We start from the raw sequence: 22018 nt of genomic DNA on the forward strand, positions 1-22018 counted from the left end.
GAGGTCCTGGATGGCAGGAAGCTTGGCCCCAGTGATGTACTGGGCCGTTCGCATTAGAGGTTGACCGATAAAACGGAATGGCCGATTTAATTAGGGCCGACTTCAAGTTTTCATAACAATCGGAAATCGTTATTTTTGGGCGCCAATTTATTTATTTTATATATTTTTATTTAACTAAGCAATTCAGTTAAGAACACATTCTTATTTTCAATGATGGCCTAGGAACGGTGTTTTAACTGCCTTGTTCAGAGGCAGAACAACAGATTTTCACCTTGTCAGCTCGGGGGATCCAATCTTATGTAATTATGACATAACATTGAAGGTTGTGCAATGTAACAAGAATATTTAGATAAAATACCGAACGGTTCCGTATTTCACTGAAATAATATACGTTTTGTTTTTGAAATTATAGTTTCCGGATTCGACCATATTAATGACCAAAGGCTCGTATTTCTGTGTGTTATGTTATAATTAAGTCTATATGATTTGATACTGCAGTCTGACTGAGCAATGGTAGGCAGCAGCAGGCTCGTAAACATTCATTCAATCAGCCCTTTCGTGTGTTTTGCCAGCAGCTCTTCGCAAGCACAGCGCTGTTTATGACTTCAAGCCTATCAGCCTAATGGCTGGTGTAACCGATGTGAAATGGCTAGCTAGTTAGCGGGGTGCGCGCTAATAGCGTTTCAAATGTCACTCGCTCTGAGACTTGGAGTAGTTGTCCCCTTTGCTCTGCATGGGTAACGCTGCTTCGAGTGTGGCTGTTGTCGATGTGTTCCTGGTTCGAGCCCAGGTAGGGGCGAGGAGAGGGACGGAAGCTATACTGTTACACTGGCAATACTATAGTGCCTATAAGAACATCCAATAGTCAAAGGTATATGAAATACAGAGAAATAGTTCTATAAATATGATATTAACTACAACCTAAAACCTCTTACCTTGGAATATTGAAGTCTCATGTTAAAAGGAACCACCAACTTTCATATGTTCTCATGCTGTTCTGAGCAAGGAACTCAAACGTTAGCTTTTTTTACATGGCACATATTGCACTTTTACTTCTCCAACACTTTGTTTTTGCATTATTTAAACCAAATTGAACATGTTTCATTATTTATTTGAGGCTAAATTGATGTTTATTGATGTATTATATTAAGTAAAAATAAGTGTTCATTCAGTATTGTTGTAATTGTCATTATTACAAGTAAATAAATACAAATCGGCTGATTAATCGGTTCCGGTTTCTTTTGGTCCTCCAACAATCGGTATTGGTTTTGAAAAATCATAATCTGTCGACCTCTAGTTCACACTACCCTCTAGTGCCTTGCAGTCGGAGGCCGATCATTTGCCATACCAGGCAGTGATGCAACTAGTCAGGATGCTCTCGATGGTGCAGCTGTAGAACCTTTTGAGAATCTGAGGACCCATACCAAATATTTTCAGTCTCCTGAGAGGGAATAGATTTTGTTGTGCCCTCTTCACAACTGTCTTGGTGTGCTTGGACCATGTTAGTTTGTTGGTGATGTGGACACCAAGGAACATGAAGCTCTCAACCAATAGGGATTGCATCATCTGTGGATCTGTTGGGTATGTATGTAAATTGGAGTGAGTCTAGGGAATTCTGGGGTATTGGTGGTGATGTGAGCCATGACCAGCCTTTCAAAGCACTTCATGGCTACAGACGTGAGTGCAACGGGTCGGTAGTAATTTTGGCAGGTGTTAAGGGTTGTATCAATCGAATCTGGTATCAGGATAAATATGACATTGAGTCACCGATTGTATACTATGTACTTTTTATTAGCTAAGCAATAAGTGGTAAATGCAATTTTCGTATATATACGGGTTCGCTGTAACACCACGCAAGGGTAGAACAGAGAACTAGCCAACATACTAACAGTATCTTCTTTAATACTCTGACAGAAGTAGTTCCTGCTTCCGAGCCGGCCTGTCACAGAGTAGAGACTGGGCGTGGTTTAAACTCACCCAGCCTATCGTTGATTGTTGGCGTACGAGCTGGTCCCAGCCCCCTAGGCGCTTCAGCGGTCAGTCGTTGTAGTTGTGTAGAATATCTATGCGCTCATGCTCTCGATACTGTTATCACACTTGGCTCCTGTTATCTAACAAAAGACCGTACAGTTCCTGTTTTTATGTTATTCTATATTTTTCCATCACAAGAAAGGCCCATGGCCCTGAAACTGTTGACAACGACTCAAGTCAGCTATGTTGCATAACACATACACCCACACAAGCCAACAGCAGATAATATTCAATCACATATGATATGGTAACAGGCTATGGTGCATAACACAGAACCTCACACAGGTTACCTTAGTGTTTTTGGGCACAGGCACCATGGTGGTCTGCCTGAAACATGTTGGTATTACAGACTCGACAGGGAGAGTTTGAAATTGTCAGTGAGTACACTTGCCAGCTGGTCAGCGAATGCTCGCAGTACATGTCGTGGTAATCCGTCTGGACCTGCGGCCTTGTGAACGTTGACCTGTTTAAAGGTCTTACTCACATCGGCTGTGGAGAGCATGATCAGTCTTCAGGCTCGATGTCTAGTTTAACGCCGATGTGCAAAACCGATGTCAAAGCTGACGTGCATACCTATATAATGTAGGTCGTTGACGTAATGACGCCACGTAAAACTTTGCGCTACACGTGCAACACAGCATTTCTAACCAAGCCCACAATGTCTGCTGTGTGGCTCAAGCAGTCAACAAGTTGAGTAGTCATTTGAAAGAGTAAGAATTTCAGCGAGACAACTCAAAGGCGAAATCCATTAATGTCAAGATAATGGAATTCATTGCCATTCACAATCAACCTTTCTCTGTTGTGGGTGATGTTGGCTTTTGCTGACTGGTCGGGCACCGGTACACGTTGCTCTATCGGAGTTGCACAGTAAAGACACGTCAAATAACACTTTGGCGTGTTAAATAAGCTCTTAATTTGACATGTCAAATAACAGTTATTATAGAATGTTGTGTGTTCTGAATTTGCACTTGCATGCCAGGCACAGCAAAAAAATCAAAATCAAATTTTATTTGTCACATACACATGGTTAGCGAGTGTAGCGAAATGCTTGTGCTTCTAGTTCCGATAATGCAGTAATAACCAACAAGTAATCTAACTAACATTTCCAAAACTGTCTCATACACAGTGTAAGGGGATAAAGATATATGAATGAGTGATGGTACAGAGCAGCATAGGCAAGATACAGTAGATGGTATCGTACAGTATATACATATGAGATGAGTATGTAAACAAAGTGGCATAGTTAAAGTGGCTAGTGATACATGTATTACATAAAGATGCAGTAGATGATATAGAGTACAGTATATACGTATACATATGTGATGAATAATGTAGGGTATGTAAACATTATATTAGGAGTGGGTCTAGGGTGTCAGGTAGGGTGGAGGTGATATGGTCCTTGACTAGTCTCTCAAAGCACTTCATGATGACGGGGCGGTAGTCGTTTAGCTCAGTTACCTTAGCTTTCTTGGGATCAGGAACAATGGTGGCCCTCTTGAAGCATGTGGGAACAGCAGACTGAGGTAGGGATTGATTGAATATGTCCGTAAACACACCAGCCAGAAGGTCTGCGCATGCTCTGAGGGCGCGGCTGGGGATGTCGTCTGGGCCTGCAGCCTTGCGAGGGTTGACACGTTTAAATGTTTTACTCACCTCGGCTGCAGTGAAGGAGAGTCCGCATTTTTTCGTTGCAGGCCGTGTCAGTGGCACTGTATTGTCCTCAAAGTGGGCAAAAAAGTTATTTAGTCTGCCTGGGAGCAAGACATCCTGGTCCGTGACTGGGCTGGTTTCCTTTTTGTAGTCCGTGATTGACTGTAGACCCTGCCACATACCTCTTGTGTCTGAGCCGTTGAATTGAGATTCTACTTTGTCTCTATACTGACGCTTAGCTTGTTTGATTGCCTTACGGAGGGAATAGCTGCACTGTTTGTATTCGGTCATGTTTCCAGTCACCTTGCCCTGATTAAAAGCAGTGGTTCGTGCTTTCAGTTTCACGCGAATGCTGCCATCAATCCACAGTTTCTGGTTTGGGAATGTTTTAATCGTTGCTATGGGAACGACATCTTCAACGCACGTTCTAATGAACTCGCACACCGAATCAGCGTATTCGTCAATGTTGTTGTCTGACGCAATACGAAACATATCCCAGTCCACGTGATGGAAGCAGTCTTGGGAGTGTGGGATCAGCTTGGTCGGACCAGCGTTGGAAAGACCTCAGTGTAGGAGCTTCTTGTTTTAGTTTCTGTCTGTAGGCAGGGATCAACAAAATGGAGTCGTGGTCAGCTTTTCCGAAAGAAGGGCGGGGCAGGGCCTTATATCCGTCGCGGAAGTTAGAATAACAGTGATCCAAGGTTTTGCCAGCCCTGGTTGCGCAATCGATATGCTGATACAATTTAGGGAGTCTTGTTTTCAGATTAGCCTTGTTAAAATCCCCAGCTACTATCAGCACTGTCAAAGCTGTACAAAAAAGTTTGCAAACACTGGCCACAAACGATGTTAACAATTCTGCGTTGGTAATAAAGCATTATTTGTTTGACCAACTTCTGGGGTAGCTAGATTTAGCTTGGTACCAAGCTAGCACCAATACAACCAGCCTGAAAGCAATGATCAGTAGAAACTGCAGTCATTTTCATGTTTTTTAGCAATGATTTAGGAATCCTTGTTAGTAAGTATTAGCAAGGTAGCCACTTGTTGTTCTTCTATTGAAATTGAACTTCTGTTCATGAAAATAAATAGCTAGCTAGCTACTTAACCTTGTTGCCCAAGCTAACGTTATAAACAGCCAGCTAGCTTTGTCTGGCAAGTGACACTGGACCAGACCGCACACCGGGTTATGTGTTGTGAAGCTAGCCACAATAAGGATTTGGCACAATAGTGGAATTTGCGGTTTGCCTTCAAAATATAAGTACCTCTTTGAAAAAGATGCAGAAGGTTACAATTGGTGGATCCATGCCATATTTAGACTAGATAACGTTAAGGTTGAAATGTGAAACAATGAAATCGGGTATTAGCCTACTTGGTGACACCCACAGAACACAAATGTGAAGAGTTTACACAAATATTAGCGTTGTTTCTCTTATCGCGGGACTGTGACTGTGTGAAATCATCTCCCCAGTCAGCCTATTGTGTGTATTGACATTCATATTGCACTGTACAGCTTTATCAAAGGAATGGGGATCAATGAAATGGAGTATCAGTCTACTCGATACCCAATATATTTTTTTCACAACGTCCTCAGTGTGATCAGACTCAAACATCCATGCAGTATTGTTTTTCCTTGGGGATAGTGTTCAATACACAGATTTACAATGAATGTGGCTCAATTCAGTTGTTTCAGAGTCCCGCAATAAGAGCTACGACGCTAATGTTCTGTGTGTGTCACTGAGTGGACTGATACCCCATGTCATTGATCCACAATCAATAGGCAATGCTGTACAGTGAAATAAGTATGCTCCAAACACAAATTTAAAGTATAATACATCCAGTGTGATTTCAACAGATTTGTCAAATTAGCAAATTGTCTTTTGTTGATTTTATAACATTCCAACCTCGTTTAGCATGATCTATTCAATTATGGCATAATTCTACTATTTGTATTCATTTGCATCACTGTCAATGACATACTTTTATTTAATCCTTATTGTGGCTAGCTTCACATAGATTGGTCCAACCACCATTATTCAAATAAGAACTGTCTTATAAATTAGGGTTATTTTAGATGATGACACCTAAAAAATTTTATGAACGTGTTAAATTGTGACGTGCAGTCATCTTCAGGTCCTGATTGGTCAACAAGCTCACTTGACAGGTTAAATAGTGTTATTTGACTTCAGAGACCCAAACGACATTCCATAGTATGAGAAATCCTGGTTGAGAATGAAACGACTGAACAAATGAACAATAAAGCAGCACCGCAAGTATGTGAAAAATAGGTTTTGATTATGTTTTGATTGTTTTACTGGTAATGGGGATATATGTAAATGCCAACAAATGAACTTTTTGGTCTGTGTGTGTGTGTGTGTAACCTTTTAATTCGGCAAGTCAGTTAAGAACACATTTTTATTTACAAGGACGACCAAACCCGGACGACGCTGGGCCAATTGTGTCAGCCTTATGGGACTCCCAATCATGGCCGGATGTGATACAGCCTGGATTCGAACCAAGGACTGTAGTAACTCCTCTTGCACTGAGATGCAGTGGCTTAGACTGCTGTGTGTGTTAATTATTTAACTGTACTAGAATGCTTAAAAGGTAAGGATAATATTTGGATATCTGTATCGGCCAAAAATGTCATATCGGTGCATCACTAATTAATTTACATTACAGCATGCCACGGATAAAAGTAGCAATAACATGGTAATAGTATTGTAACAATTTATAGTTGCATTAAACATATTAGGCTATTTGCCCTGATATCCCTTCATTCCAGTATAGGCCTAATGATATGCTTGTTCTTTTCTTGGGAGAGAAATTGATCAGAAATATGCATCAGTACACTAGCAACACTATCATTTCCATTGAGATACTGACGGGCATAACGGCTTGCTTATAGTGGGGTGAACAAGTATTTGATACACTGCCGATTTGGCAGGTTTCCTACTTACAAAGCATGTAGAGGTCTGTAATTTTTTTTAATCATAGGTACACTTCAACTGTTCTCCACTCGTTACCTGTATAAAAGACACTATTCCACACACTCGATCAAACAGACTCCAACCTCTCCACAATGGCCAAGACCAGAGAGCTGGCCAGATTTCCACCAGTCTAATGTCCATTGCTCATATTTCTTGGCCCAAGCAAGTCTCTTCTTTTTATTGGTGTCCTTTAGTATTGGTTTCTTTGCAGCAAATTGACCATAAAGGCCTGATTTCAGGCAGTCTTCTCTGAACAGTTGATGTTGAGATGTGTCTGTTGAACTCTGAAGCATTTATTTGGGCAGCCATTTCTGAGGCTGGTAACTCAATTGAATTTATCCTCTGCAACAGTGGCAACTCTGGGTCTTCCTTTCCTGTGGCAGTTCTCATGAGAGCCAGTTTCCTCACAATGCTTGAGGGTTTTTGTGACTGCACTTGAAGGAACTTTCCAAGTTCTTAATTTTCCGGATTGACTGACCTTCATGTCTTAAAGTAATGATGGACTTTCGTTTCTCTTTACATATTTGAGCTGTTTTTGCCATAATATTGACTTGGTCTTTTACCAAATAGGGGTATCTCCTGTATACCCCCTTACCTTGTCACAACACAACTGATTGGCTCAAACGCATTAAGAAGGAAAGAAATTCAACAAATCAACTTTTAACATGGCACACCTGTTAATTGAAATGCATTCCTTAGTGACTACCTCATGAAGCTGGTTGAGTGTGCAAAGCTGTCCTCACGGCAAAGGGTGGCTCCTTTTGAAGAATCTCAAATATATTTAGGCGTAATACTTTTTTGGTTACTAATTGATTCCATATGTGTTATTTCATAGTTTTGATGTCTCCACTATTTTTCTACAATGTAAAAAAATAAAACATGAATGAGTAGGTGTGTCCAAACTTTTGACTGGTACTATATATTTAGTGTGCTTGCTGAAAGCAAGCCCACTCTAGCGCTTTTACATATTCATTATTCCCCTCACTCTAGCACTTAATCTATCAACATGAAAACAAATGTAAAACTTGTAGACTGGCTTTCTTGTAGACTGGTTTTTCGCAGGTTGCTTGAGAAAATATTTTTTATACTATTAACTTTTTGTTCTACAACCATATTTGGCAGGGTAGCCTAATGGTTAGAGCGTTGGACTACTAACCGGAAGGTTGCAAGTTCAAATCCCCGAGCTGACAAGGTACAAATCTGTCGTTCTGCCCTTGAACAGGCAGTTAACCCACTGTTCCTAGGCCGTCATTGAAAATAAGAATTTGTTCTTAACTGACTTGCCTAGTTAAATAAAGGTAAAATAAATTAATTAATGCATTTCAGTGGCCATAGACTTGAATGGTGACATTTTAAAAGTTCTAGATGCTACTTCTTGAACCGTGTAAGCTATCAACTCCGATGTTGAAATGTGCAGACTGACTCAACTTCGATGTCTTGCATACAGCTTGTTGATACTATTTATACTTTTTGAACTATAACCATTTTAAATGTGCATAAATAACATGGGTTTGAATGAGAACCATAGGAATACAGTGGTAGCTATTGAAAATGGTCCTGCTCCTCAGCCAATTAAGCTACAAGACCATCTTTAAAACATTGGAGCTATCCTAACTTCAAATGATCTGAAACCTTTAAAATATACTCAATTTGAATTTGCGTAAATTGGCATAATGCCAACCATAAAAACAGTGGTAGACTATTTTAAATCCTACTGATCTTTTACCAGCTCAGCTGCAAACATTAAAATATCATTTTCAAAAGTCTATAAATGTCAAACTATTGACATTTGCATAAATTAGCATCAAAAACTAACCCACCAACAGTAATAGTAACGTTTGAACCATTCAAGTTGGAAACTGATGTCAGCAAAAGTATATTGCACAGTGAAGAATGAAAGGCCTTTTCCCTGCGTTCAGAGAGCTATACAGTCTGTCTGAGCGATGCTTTCCTACTCTGCATGGCTTAGCTAAGCCAGACATGCTGTGGATAAGCTGCTGCCACAAGTAATCGTACATGGAGGTCGATTATCTCCATGTTTTGGGCCCTCAAATCGGTTTCAGAACTAAATCTGTTTTACAGAACACATCCTCAACCAGTCAAATTAAAATTGTATTTGTCACATGCGTTGAATACAACCGGTGTAGACTTTACTGTAATGCTTATTTACGAGCCCTTTCCCAATAATGCAGAGCTTTAAAGTAAGAGAAATTTTCTAAATAAAAAAAGGAAATTGTAACAATTAATTATAGCTAGGCAGTCCCCACCCATTTCATGTATCCCAACAGAGCAGCAAGGTTATTTCATTTTACAGTGCGTGCTTCGTTAAACTATATAGCTTGCTGCCATCCTTCAATATTATTGCTATCGGATTTTATGTCTCCTAAATTTACAGCATGCACTGGTGGAACTGTAATGTTGAGTTCATAGTGCAAATGAGTCATTAGTGCTTTACATTTTGTAGGTGGCATGAACCCAGAGCCATAGGAAACATGTAATTAGACACAAATAATTCATGTCTGCACACTACAGGAAGTGGGTCCAACAATTGCTCAAGAAAATTATCCTGGTCTGAAAGTAAGTTTGTTAAATTTAAACAAATCAAATTACATTCAAATAATAGGGATGTTACTCGGTTAGCTGCTGAAAATCCATATGTCCGGTCATGCTTATCGGTCTATGGGTAATTTGCATTATTTTGTGGAATTAAAAACAAGCTTTTTTTATTTCTCAATATCAATTCGTAATTAAAGCGCACCTCCCATTCGCCTTTCGGGTGTACAGGCCATAGCCTGCCTACCTTTTGACTCAGTGAGTCACCCACCACTTTGCAATGTGAGCTTGAGGCAGTAGAATTGAAACCGGAAAGTTTACTTTCCTTCCAAATAATGAGGCATGTCTTACCTTTCTTCAAAGTAGCCTTGCAAAAATCCATCTGTAGAAATGTGGAGGCAATTTATTTTCAAAAGACTTCCTCAAGCCATTAACCAGCATTTCTCCCCTGTTCTAGTGTTTTTCATATCAACTCTCTTTTGTTGTCTAGAAGCCAAAGGCACAATCCTAGTCATATTAGCAATCCATCATAGTTGTTGCTATTAGATTCCCCCTCTTTCTAAATTTTTAACAGAAATGTTCATCTCTATCACAACTGCTCACGTTAGGTTTAGAACTGTTTTCCACAAATTGCATTTTGGCAAATGTTTGAAAATGATGTTTTATCTGCTTCATTCCAGGAGTGTTTAATGATTTTGAACTGTAAGATGATAGGCTTGCTATTGCTACACGTTTCCCTTAAGCTCTTAATGAGAAATGTCCGGTTCTTGTATGGATGCATAGTATAAGAGAGGAAGAGACAAAAGCGAATGGTTTCACTCTCGCCAAAATCTGTCCAAAATAAGCCCAATATGTTTCTATGGGTTTATTTTGGGCCGAGTCTCGTCGCCTGCCTTTCCGCCTTGGGCCGACTCCCATTGTTAGGGCAGAAACAAAAGCATCTCATTCTTATATACAGATCTCTAATAGTATTTTCTGTTGGTCTCCTCATTCTACTGTTTGAAAACAATTTAATTGTTTGTTGACCTGTTAATGCGGGTCAGTTAGTCGTCAATAAAATTGAACAAAATTTCCATCTCTAAAGTGGATGGGAATTATTTTTAGGAAAATGCCCTGACTAGTAACATAGTTTAAGATGTTGGTATGGTAACTTTCCCAAAATACCATGTAATTTTGAACATTCATCACTGTCGTGTTAACAGAAGTAGGCTATCCTACAGCTGTAGTGCAGTGCATGACAGTGATGGGCATTTGGGTTTGTAAGGATAAGTGAATTGCCCAACACCTGCATTAGCCAAACACCAATGTTCTGTTATCTTCCTGAATAGAGATTAAAGTGAGAGTCTGGAGCAAAAGATTAGTTTTACCAGTGGGAAACATCTCCATCTGCATAATTGGATCATTTTCAGCTGACTACACCAGTGCTAAGCTGAAAGATGTCCATAGTTTATAATTATAGATGTACGGCTCTGGTTTCAAGTCTAGAAATTGCTGGTCTATTTGGGAAAGCCCGCTCTCTTCCCCAAGATGACTTTAGCCTTTCTCTAAACAATGCCATGGAATCAACAGATTATGTTTGTAATGCAATGGAGGAGGCATAGTCCTATTTGTTTGTGGGGTTGTTTTTGTTTAAGTCAGCTTTGGAAATATAGTTCTGGACATTTGTTGTAATCGGCCATCTTCTATTTTTTTTTATAGAGTACACCATTAGTGAGGAGTGAATTTATAGAAAATAGAATAGGCTTGCCAATGGATACCCTCTACTCTGTATCCTCTGATGATTCACTGCCATGAAGATATCAATAATTTCTGTGCTTTTTCCTCGAGGGCTTTTGGTCGTGGTCCTGACCTCAGGGCACTAATGGGTGTCATTCAGCCACAAAGGGGGAAAACTGCGCCATGTAAATTGGGGCAATGCTGCAGACCCACCCTTTATTCTGTGCTGTTGAGAAACCTCTTTTTGCCTTAAGGTAGATGTGCGTTAGAGAGATCTAGTTTGTTTTATTTAACATAGCGCTTAGGGCTTCAGAGGAATGGAAGGTATGTGTCTGTGACTTAGCAGCAAGATCCATTTAGAATTTCTTTAGTTTTCTGTAATCCAGGGCATCTTGATACTGTTAGGTGCTCTCACTTAATGCAGGGAGACCTCTCTGTCAATAGCTGGAATGTAATAATACATTTTCTTTTGCTGGCAGTGTAGTGAGGGGACTGGACGTATGAAGTTGAACTGGCCTATTCCATTGCAGATGTTACTTCACCCCTGCCTAAAACAGTAGGCCAGATGTAAAACCTGAACCTGTTCAACTTTCAGAACATTCCTCTATACAGTATTGCATAACCCAGGCCCTGCATGTCGCCAGGCACTCTCATTGGTTGACTTCTGTAATCGAAAAAGCCTTGGTTTCATGCATGTTAACATCAGAAGCCTCCTCACTAAGTTTGTTTTACTCACTGCTTTAGCACACTCCCCCAACCCTGATGTCCTTGCCGTGTCTGAATCCTGGCTTAGGCAGGCCACCAAAAATTCTGACGTTTTCCATACACAACTGCAACATTTTCCGTCAAACTGCCAAAGGGGGAGGAGTTGCAATCTACTGCAGAGATGTCATGCAAAGTTCTGTCAGACTTTCCAGGTCTATACCCAATCAGTTAGAACTTCTCATTTTAAAAATGAATCTCTCCAGAAATAAGTCTCTCACTGTTGCCGCCTGTTATAGACCCCCTTCAGATCCCAGCTGTGCCCTGGACACCATATGTGAATTGATTGGCCATCATCTATCTTCAGGGTTCGTTCTGTTAGGTGACCTAAACTGGGATATGCTTAACATCCCGGCAGTCCTACAATCTAAGCTAGGTGCCCTCAATCTCACACAAATCATAAAGGAACCCAGCAGGTACAACCCTAAATCCGTAAACATGGGCACTCTCATAGATATTATCCTGACCTACTTGCCCTCCAAATACACCTCTGCGGTTTTCAATCAGGATCTCGGCGATCATTGCCTGTATCCACTATGGGTCCGCGGTCAAACGACCACCCCTCATCACTGTCAAACGCTCCCTGAAACACTTCTGCGAGCAGGCCTTTCGAATCGACCTTGCCCGGGTATCCTGGAAGGATATTGACCTCATTCCGTCAGTAGAGGATGCCTTGTTGTAATTTCCTCACCATCTTAAATAAGCATGCCCCTTTCAAAAAATGTAGAACTAAGAACAGATATAGCCCTTGGTTCACTCAAGACCTGACTGGCCTTGACCAGCACAAAAACATCCTGTTGTGGACTGCAATAGCATTGAATAGTCCAAGTGATATGCAACTGTTCAGGGAAGTCAGGAACCAATACACGCAGTCAGTCAGGAAAGCAAAGGCTAGCTTTTTCAAACAGAAATTTGCATCTTGTAGCTCTAACTCAAAAATATTTGGGACACTGTAAAGTACATGGCGAACAAGAACACCTCCTCCCAGCTGCCCACTGCACTGAGGCTAGGTAACACGGTCACCACCAATAAATCCACGATAATTGAGATCCACGGCTGGCCATGCTTTCCTCCTGGCTACTGCAACCCCGGCCAACAGCTCTGCCCCCCCCCCCCGCAGCTACCTGACCGAGCTTCCCCAGCTTCTCCTTCATCCAAATCCAGATAGCAGATGTTCTGAAAGAGCTGCAAAACCTGGACCTGTACAAATCAGCTGGGCTAGAGAATCTGGACCCCACTTTCTAATACTATCTGCTGCCATTGTTTCAACCCCTATTACCAGTCTGTTCAATCTCTCTTTCGTATTGTCCCGAGATCCCTAAAGATTGGAAAGCTGCCGCGGTCATCCCTCTCTTCATAAGGGGTGACACTCTAGACCCAAACTGTTAAAGACCTATATCCATCCTGCCCTGCCTTTCTAAAGTCTTCGAACGAGAGAGCTCAGTGTGTCAAATCGGAGGGCCTGTTGTCCAGACCTCTGTCAGTCTCTATGGGGGTACCACAGGGTTCAATTCTCGGGCCGACTCTTTTCTCTGTATATATCAATGATGTCGCTCTGGGCGCAGGTGATAACCTGATCCACTTACGCAGACACCTTTCTGTATACATCTGGCCCTTTGGACACTGTGTTAACTAACCTCCAAATGAGCTTCAATGCCATGCAACGCTCCTTCTGTGGCCTCCAACTGCTCTTAACTTCTTGCGTCGAGCAATCCCGTATCCGGGAGCGTAATCATAGCCTCAAACTCATTAGCATAACGCAATGTTAACTTTTCATGAAAATCGCAAATGAAATGAAAGAAATATATTCACTCACAAGCTTAGCCCTTTTGTTAACAATACTGTCATCTCAGATTTTCAAAATATGCTTTTCAACCATAGCTACACAAGCATTTGTGTAAGAGTATTGATAGCTAGCATAGCATTAAGCCTAGCATTCAGCAGGCAACATTTTCACAAAAACAAGAAAAGCATTCAAATAAAATCATTTACCTTTGAAGAACTTCGGATGTTTTCAATGAGGAGACTCTGTTAGATAGCAAATGTTCAGTTTTTCAAAAAATATTATTTGTGTAGGAGAAATCGCTCTGTTTTGTTCATCACGTTTGGCTAAGAAAACCCCCCGAAAGTTCAGTGATTACAACTCCGAACTGTTTTCCACATTAACTCCATAATATTGACAGAAACATGGCAAACGTTGTTTAGAATCAATCCTCAAGGTGTTTTACACATATCTATTCGATGATAAATAATTAGTGGCAGTTGACTTTCTCCTCTGAGGCAAATGGTAAAATGGAGATTACGCAATAATTTCGACGGAGGACACCAAGCTGACACCAGGTAAATGTAGTCTCTTATGGTCAATCTTCCAATGATATGCCTACAAATACGTCACAATGCTGCAGACACCTTGGGGAAACGACAGAAAGTGTAGGCTCATTCCTGGCGCATTCACAGCCATATAAGGAGACATTGGAACACAGCGCCCTCAATCTGGGCCATTTCCTGTTTGAAATTTCATCATGGTTTCGCCTGTAGCATCAGTTCTGTGGCACTCATAGATAATGTCTTTGCAGTTTTTGAAACGTCAGTGTTTTCTTTCCAAAGCTGTCAATTATATGCATAGTCGAGCATCTTTTTGTGACAAAATATCTTGTTTAAAACGGGAATGTTTTTTTATCCAAAAATTAAGAGCGCCCCCTATATCGAAGAAGTTAAATGCTAGTAAAATCAAATGCATGCTTTTCGACCGTTCGCTGCCAGCGCCCGCCTGACTAGCATCACTACTGGAGGTCGACCGATTAATCGGAATGGCCGATTTAATTAGGAAATCGGTATTTTTGGGTGCCGATTTTGACGTTTTAAAAATGTTTATTTAACTAAGCAATTCAGTTAAGAACACATTCTTATTTTCAATGAATGCCTAGGAACGGTGGGTTAACTTGTTCAGGGGCAGAACAACAGATTTTCACCTTGTCAGCTCGGGAGATCCAATCTTGCTACCTTACAGTTAACTCGTCCAACGCTATAACCACCTGCCTCTTGCTGTACTCCACAAGGAGATTGACTGCCTGTTACGCGAATGCAGTAGAAGCCAAGGTAAATTGCCAGCTAGCATTAAACTTATCTTATAAAAAACAATCAATCAATCAATCATAATCACTAGTTATAACTACACATGCTTGATGATATTACAAGTTTATCTAGTGTGTCCTGCGTTGCATATAATCGATGCAACGGTGGGGGATGATTTAACAAAAGCGCATTTGCGAAAAAAGCACAATCGTTGGACGACTACCTAACCATAAACACCAATGCCTTTTTTAAATCAATACACAGAAGTATATATTTTTAAACCTGCATATTTAGCTAAAAGAAATCCAGGTTAGCAGGCAATATTAACCAGGTGAAATTGTGTCACTTCTCTTGCGTTCATTGCACGCAACAGTTTGGGCAGCCTGGCTTATTGCAAAACTTTTTTTTTTTTTTAAATAATAATTACCCCTTTTTCTGGTATATAATTTCCCCAATTTCGTGGTATCCAATTGTTTTTTAGTAGCTACTATCTTGTCTCATCGCTACAACTCCTGTACGGGCTCGGGAGAGACGAAGGTTGAAAGTCATCCGTCCTCCGATACACAACCCAACCAAGCCGCACTGCTTCTTAACACAGCGCGCATCCAACCCGGAATCCAGCCGCACCAATGTGTCGGAGGAAACTGCACCTGGCAACCTTGGTTAGCGCGCACTGCGCCCGGCCTGCCACAGCAGTCACTGGTGCGCGATGAGTCAAGGACATCCCTACCGACCAAGCCCTCCCTAAACCAGACGACGCTAGGCCAATTGTGCGTCGCCCCACGGACCTCCCGGGTGCGGCCGGTTACGACAGAGCCTGGGCGCGAACCCAGGGACTCTGATGGCACAGCTGTCGCTGCAGTACAGCGCCCTTAACCACTGTGCCACCCGGGAGGCTCGTTGCAAACTAATTTGCTAGACTTTTACGTAATTATGACATATTTAGATAAAATAGCGAATGGTTCCGTATTTCACTGAAATAATAAACGTTTTGTTTTCGAAATGATAGTTTCCGGATTCGACCATATTAATGACCAATGGCTCGTATTTCTGTGTGTTATGTTATAATTAAGTCTATATGATTTGATAGAGCTGTCTGACTGAGCGATGGAAGGCAGCAGCAGGCTCGTAAGCATTCATTTAATCAGCACTTTCGTGCTTTTTGCCAGCAGCTCTTCGCAAGCACAGCACTGTTTATGACTTCAAGCCTATCAGTCTAATGGCTGGTGTAACCGATGTGAAAAGGCTAGCTAGATAGCGGGGTGTGCGCTAAAAGCGTTTCAAACGTCACTCACTCTGAGATTTTAAGTAGTTATTCCCCTTGCTCTGCAAGAGCCGCGGCTTATGTGGAGTGATGGCTAATGCTGCTTCGAGTGGGGCTGTTGTCGATGTGTTCCTGGTTCGAGCCCAGGTAGGGGCAAGGAGAGGGACAGAAGCTATACTGTTACACTGGCAATACTTTAGTGCCTATAAGAATATCCAATAGTCAAAGGTATATGAAATACATGACCTATTTATTGCCTACCTTCTCACGCCATTTGCACACACTGTTGTTTGTTGTCGCACTGCTTTGCTTTATCTTGGCCAGGTCACAGTTGTAAATAATAACTTGTTCTCAACGAGCCTACCAGGTTAAATAAAGGTGAAATAAATAAAATAAATTAAAAAAATAATAGGTTGTGTTGCCATAGCAACAGTAGTGTGGTTGACCTCCAGGGGTAAGGTGGTAACTTGATGTGAAGGCCTTGCTGTGCACCTGCTGCTCTGGGCTCTCTCAACCACATGCATTATTTCAACACTTGGGAGTCCCTAACATGCTGCAAGTCAGAGCAAAGACTGTCAATAAAATTGTCTTCCTACATTGCTAGCTAACAGTAGAACACATATGTTGCCACTCCTTGGCCTAAGGCTTCCCTAGTTACTACATTAATTAATGCTCGTTCTCAAACATTAATATTAACAGGAAGCCTTATTGAGAAGTTATTGAAGGACAACACAAATGTTTCCGGATTATGCCAAGGCCACCATTTTGTCAGTCTGGTAATAACAGGTAGGCTAGACCCTTGTAGCATATTTAGCTATTAGCTAATCTAGTAGTCTGGCCTGTAGGAGGGCTGCTAAACACTTTCATCATTTTCTGTTTGTTTACTAATCCCAAGACTCTTGTGTTTGATGGGTACAGAGCTATTTGCAAGGCCTGATTGATTGGTAAAACCCTGGCAAAAACACAGCAGAGCACTTGTGATGAGAATGTGAGGTATTATTTATTTTTAACCTTTATTTAACTAGGCAAGTCAGGTAAGCACTAATTCTTATTTACAATGACTGCCTAAGAACAGTGGGTTCACTGCCTTGTTCAGGGGCAGAACGACAGATGTCAGCTCAGGGATTCGATCTAGCAACTTTTCGGTTACTGGCCCAACACTCTAACCACTAGGCTACCTGCCACCCCGAATTTAGAAACATGTCATTGGAGTGTTACTAAATCCATGTAATGGGCCCATTTTTGAAGTCCTTATTAAAGCAGGGAGGGTAGAATCACATGTTATTGAGCAAAGCAAAATGAGTGTACTCTGACATGCAAAAAGAGTGTACTTCCAGTCTTCATGTCTGGGGTTGAAATGTGTTTATGCGCAGGTCTTTCGTTAAGAATTCCCTACCTGTGTTTCTGAATGGTACTAGGTTTGTTGATATCGAAGACTGATCGACTTTGCGTGTGTGAGGGAGAGAAAGGGAAAGCGAGAATTTGTTTCTGTATGGTGGTGACAAATGCATGCGCACACGGAGACACTTGAATGTGGCCTGGCTTGTGACAGAGTATTTTTAGTATAGGACTCACTGTGACGAGTCAGTCGGGCGAGCACTGCTTGTTGTCATAAGAACACAAGATCATTTGAATGTCAAGGGCAGGCTATTCAGCCCATCTATGCTCACCATTAATCCGTTGTAAACAATAAGCCTTGTCAGTGCCACCCATGATGTTGTGGTGGAATCAATTATACCAAGTGAACAAATCAATATAAGACGCCAGTGTTTGAATAGTCATGTCCACAAAGTAAAAATTGGACCAGTGAAACAACCCTCCCTCCTGGCTTACCATTTTAAGTGAAGACTGAAATATAGGATTTTTCTGTGAAAATCCTGTTCCCTTCAGGGTATTATCATTAGTAGTCTTCTATGCAAAGTAAATAATATGAATAAACTAGGCTAACTCAAATGCATACTATACGAAGCTGTTTGTTGCACTAATTTGTCTTCCTCTCTCTTAACAGGGTCCTTTTTGAGGGGAATCTTTTTCTCCCTCACCCCTTTTCCTACCTTTTTTTTTATTTTTGTTTGATTTATTTTGGTGCTGTGACTCAGAGAGCATTGTCATCTCAGAGTCTGAGCACAACTACGTCAATGATTTGGGGTTTGCCAGCGCCCACTGACGGACAGAAAGGCCCTGTAGATTTCACAGCACACAGAGAGGAAACATGAGCACAACCAAGCCCAGCGGGCTCAAAGCGCCCAGCAAGATGGGTAGGTCAACGGGGGCGCCAGCCACCAAGACCACCCCCTCCGCTGGTAAGAGGTCCTCGTCCCCCTTAGCACCAGCAGTTCTCATGTCCTTGCTGCTTCTCATTAAGGCTGGTAGCTACAGCACCTAACCTCTGACTTTGATGTCATCAATCAGCTTAAGGTTGCAATGAAATGGGCTTTACTGCTTCATCAGTCTGGATCTGCTGATGCGGCTTGACTAGATTTGATGTAGACATGCTGATCGGTCACTGGCCATTTTGATTCCATAGGCTATAGTATTTACCCCCAAAATCTCTCCAATATGGTGGATTAACTATATTTTTAAGTAGGAGAAATTTGGTGAATTGAGTTCACTAGAGGCTTTAGACACAGCAGGCTTGCTATGTAAAATGTGAACCCTGTGCTGGTATTTTGTTTCAAAGCATTGACAGTCGGGTCATGTGAAAATGCCACTGAAGTTTGGCCTCATGTAAATGTCATCCAATCAACTATTACTTTGTGCATTGCTTGGCTGTTATCATATGAGCCAGTTTATTTATATGTTGAAAATCAGGCAACCTTAATTATTGGGCCTGATCAAATGTTGACGGTAGAGTGCCTTCAGAAAGTATTCATACCCCTTGACTTATAACACATTTTGTTGTGTTACAGCCTGAATTTTTCTCACCCATGTTTTTTGTACATAATTTACATAAGTATTCACACGAGTCAATACATGTTAGAATCAGTCTTAATGGTAAGTCTCTAAGAGCGTTGCACACCTGGCTTGTACAACATTTAGCATATATATATATATATATATATATACATATATATATACATATATATATACATATATATGTATATATACATATATACATATATGTATATTGACCATTATGCTAAACAGCCATTTTCATGTCTATATATATATTATATATATATGTATATATATGTATAAAAATATATATTTATTTTTATATATGTATTGATATACATGTATGGACCATATAACCATGATAATATAAATATTATTTTGGTATATATATATATTAATATATATATATTAAATATATATATATTAATATATATATATTAAAATATATATTTTATATATATATATATTAATATATTAATAATATATATTAATATATTTATATATATATATTAATATATTATATTTATATATATATATTAATATATATATATTAATATATATATATATATATTTATATATATATATTTATATATATATATATATATTTATATATATATATATTAATATATATATATATATTAATATATATATATATATTAATATATATATATATATATATTAATATATATATATTAATATATATATATATTAATATATTAATATATATATATTAATATATATAAATATATATATATATATATTGGTATAAATATATTAATATATTAATATATTAATATATATAAAATATATTAATATATTAATATATTAATATATATATAAATATATTAATATATTAATATTAATATATTAATATATATATATATTAATATATATATTAATATATTAATATATATATATATAATATATATTAATATTAAAATGAAGATTTCCACTAGATCAGAACAGCTCCACAAAGTCAGAACAGCTTTCCCAGTTTGACAACTGATGCCACTTCGGCAGGAGGAATCAATAGGTGAATTTCACAGCCAATCACAACACTGGCGGGTGAGTAATACTGTGAAACACCACCATTCCACTATTAGCGCCAGATATATTATGGACATTTTCTGAAATAACAATGCAATTATTCTAAGAAATCCTGTGTGTAGCATCTTTAAGTCAAAACTGTAACTAGGCCACTCAGGAACATTCAATGTCGTCTTGGTAAGCAACTCCAGTGTATATTTGGCCTTGTGTTTTTGGTTATTGTCCTGCTTAAAGGTGAATTTGTCTCCTAGTGTCTGTTGGAAAACAGACTGAACCAGGTTTTCCAAAAGGATTTTGCCTATGCTTAGCTCTATTCCGTTTCTTTTATCCAATAACATTCCCTAGTCCTTGCAGATGAACAGCATAACCCATAACATGATGCAGCCACCACCCTGCTTGAAAAGATGAAGAGTGGTACTCTGTGATGTTGGTAGATTTGCGCCAAACATAAAGCATTGTATTCAGTACATGAAGTTAATTTCTTTGCCTAATATTTTGCAGTTTTACTTTAATGCCTTATTGTAAACAAGATGCATGCTTTGGATTATTTTTCATCTGTACAGGCTTCCTTTCCACTCTGTCATTTAGGTTAGTGTTGTGGAGTAACTACAATGTTGTTGAACCATCCTCCGTTTTCTCCTATCACAGCCATTAAACTCTGCAACTGTTTTAGTCACCATTTGCCTCACGGTTAAATCCCTGAGCGGTTTCCTTCCTCTTCGGCAACTGAGTTAGGAAGGACACATGTATCTTTGTAGTGACTGGGTGTATTAATACACCATCCAAAGTGTAATTAATAACTTTACCATGCTCAAAGGAATATTCAAAATGAGTTTGTCAAAAAAAAGGTTTAACACTGTTATTGCACACAGAGTGAGTCCATGCAACTTATGTGACTTGTAAGCAATGTTTTACTCCTGAACTTATTTAGGCTTTCCATAACAAAGGGGTTGAATACTTATTGACTTGACATTTCATTGTAAAAATGTCTAACATGATTCCACTTTGACATTATGGGGTATTGTGTGAAGGCCAGTGACACAATCTCAAATTAATACATCTTAAATTCAGGCTGTAATAACAAAGTGGAAAAAGTCAAGGGGTGTGAACTTTCTGTAGGCACTGTACGTAACATATTTCACTCTGGGATAAGAGTTTGGAACTGTTGAATAGCGGGGTAAAGGTGTCATGTTCTGTGAGCTAACCCCTTCATGTTAGCCCTGTTAGCTCAGCTCACCATGGACCAACTTTAGTGGCATTGGCACACTGGCAGTAATTGGATGATTTCCACCTGTTTCCATGCAGCCGGATCCAAAGTAGCTGCAGCCGACAAGTCCACTCCAGGAGGCGGTGCAGCTGGGACACAAGATGGCGGGGAGAACTTCCAGGTTGGGGAGCGAGTGTGGGTGAATGGGAACAAACCTGGCGTGGTGCAGTTCCTGGGGGAGGCTCAGTTTGCACCAGGACAGTGGGCTGGCATAGTGTTGGATGAGCCCATTGGGAAGAACGATGGCTCGGTGGCAGGGGTGCGCTATTTCCAGTGCGAGGCCCTGAAAGGGATATTCACCCGCCCCTCCAAGCTGTCCTACACAGAGGGCGAGGCCAACGGGACTCAGACAGCACCTTCGTCCCGGGCTGGGTCGCCCACCCCCTCCACCACCAGCCTGGCCTCTCACACCCCCTCTGTCAAAAAAGCCTCAACTGCAACGCCTGCCACTCCAGCCTCCAACCTGGCACGCACAAACAGCGAGTCCATCTCCAACCTCTCAGACACCAGCTCGGTCAAGAAAGGGGAGAGGGAGCTGAAGAATGGAGACCGCGTTTTGGTAAGGCTTAGTTCATTTACACTTTGAATGCAGCTGTTATTTTGAATCAGGTAGCTTTTATCCTGAAGCATCTGCCTGCTCGTCCATTTATGCAAGTTTGTCTCAAATGTTCCTCCTGGCCTCCTAACCCTGTTCCAGGTTAGAGAGGGCTCATCCCCATCCCCACACCCTCTTGCCCCTTGTGTGGCCACAAATGCTGTAAATACAGCCTGGTC

At 40.4% G+C, this 22018-nt stretch overlaps 1 protein-coding gene across 5 annotated transcripts in view; it reads left to right on the forward strand.

Annotated features, from left to right (window-relative positions):
• clip1a (CAP-GLY domain containing linker protein 1a) overlaps positions 1–22018 on the forward strand; it is a 55588-nt gene that overhangs the window by 3138 nt on the left and 30432 nt on the right. For all 5 annotated transcript variants that reach the window (XM_064937256.1, XM_064937257.1, XM_064937258.1 and 2 more), the window contains exons 2-3: positions 18044–18338; positions 21283–21803. In XM_064937256.1, coding sequence (XP_064793328.1) covers positions 18248–18338; positions 21283–21803 — 612 coding nt within the window. In that variant the 5' untranslated portion in view covers positions 18044–18247. The remainder of the gene's footprint in view (positions 1–18043; positions 18339–21282; positions 21804–22018) is intronic.

The sequence above is a fragment of the Oncorhynchus masou genome, chromosome 25, assembly GCF_036934945.1.
Source record: "Oncorhynchus masou masou isolate Uvic2021 chromosome 25, UVic_Omas_1.1, whole genome shotgun sequence".
Lineage (NCBI taxonomy): Eukaryota > Metazoa > Chordata > Actinopteri > Salmoniformes > Salmonidae > Oncorhynchus > Oncorhynchus masou.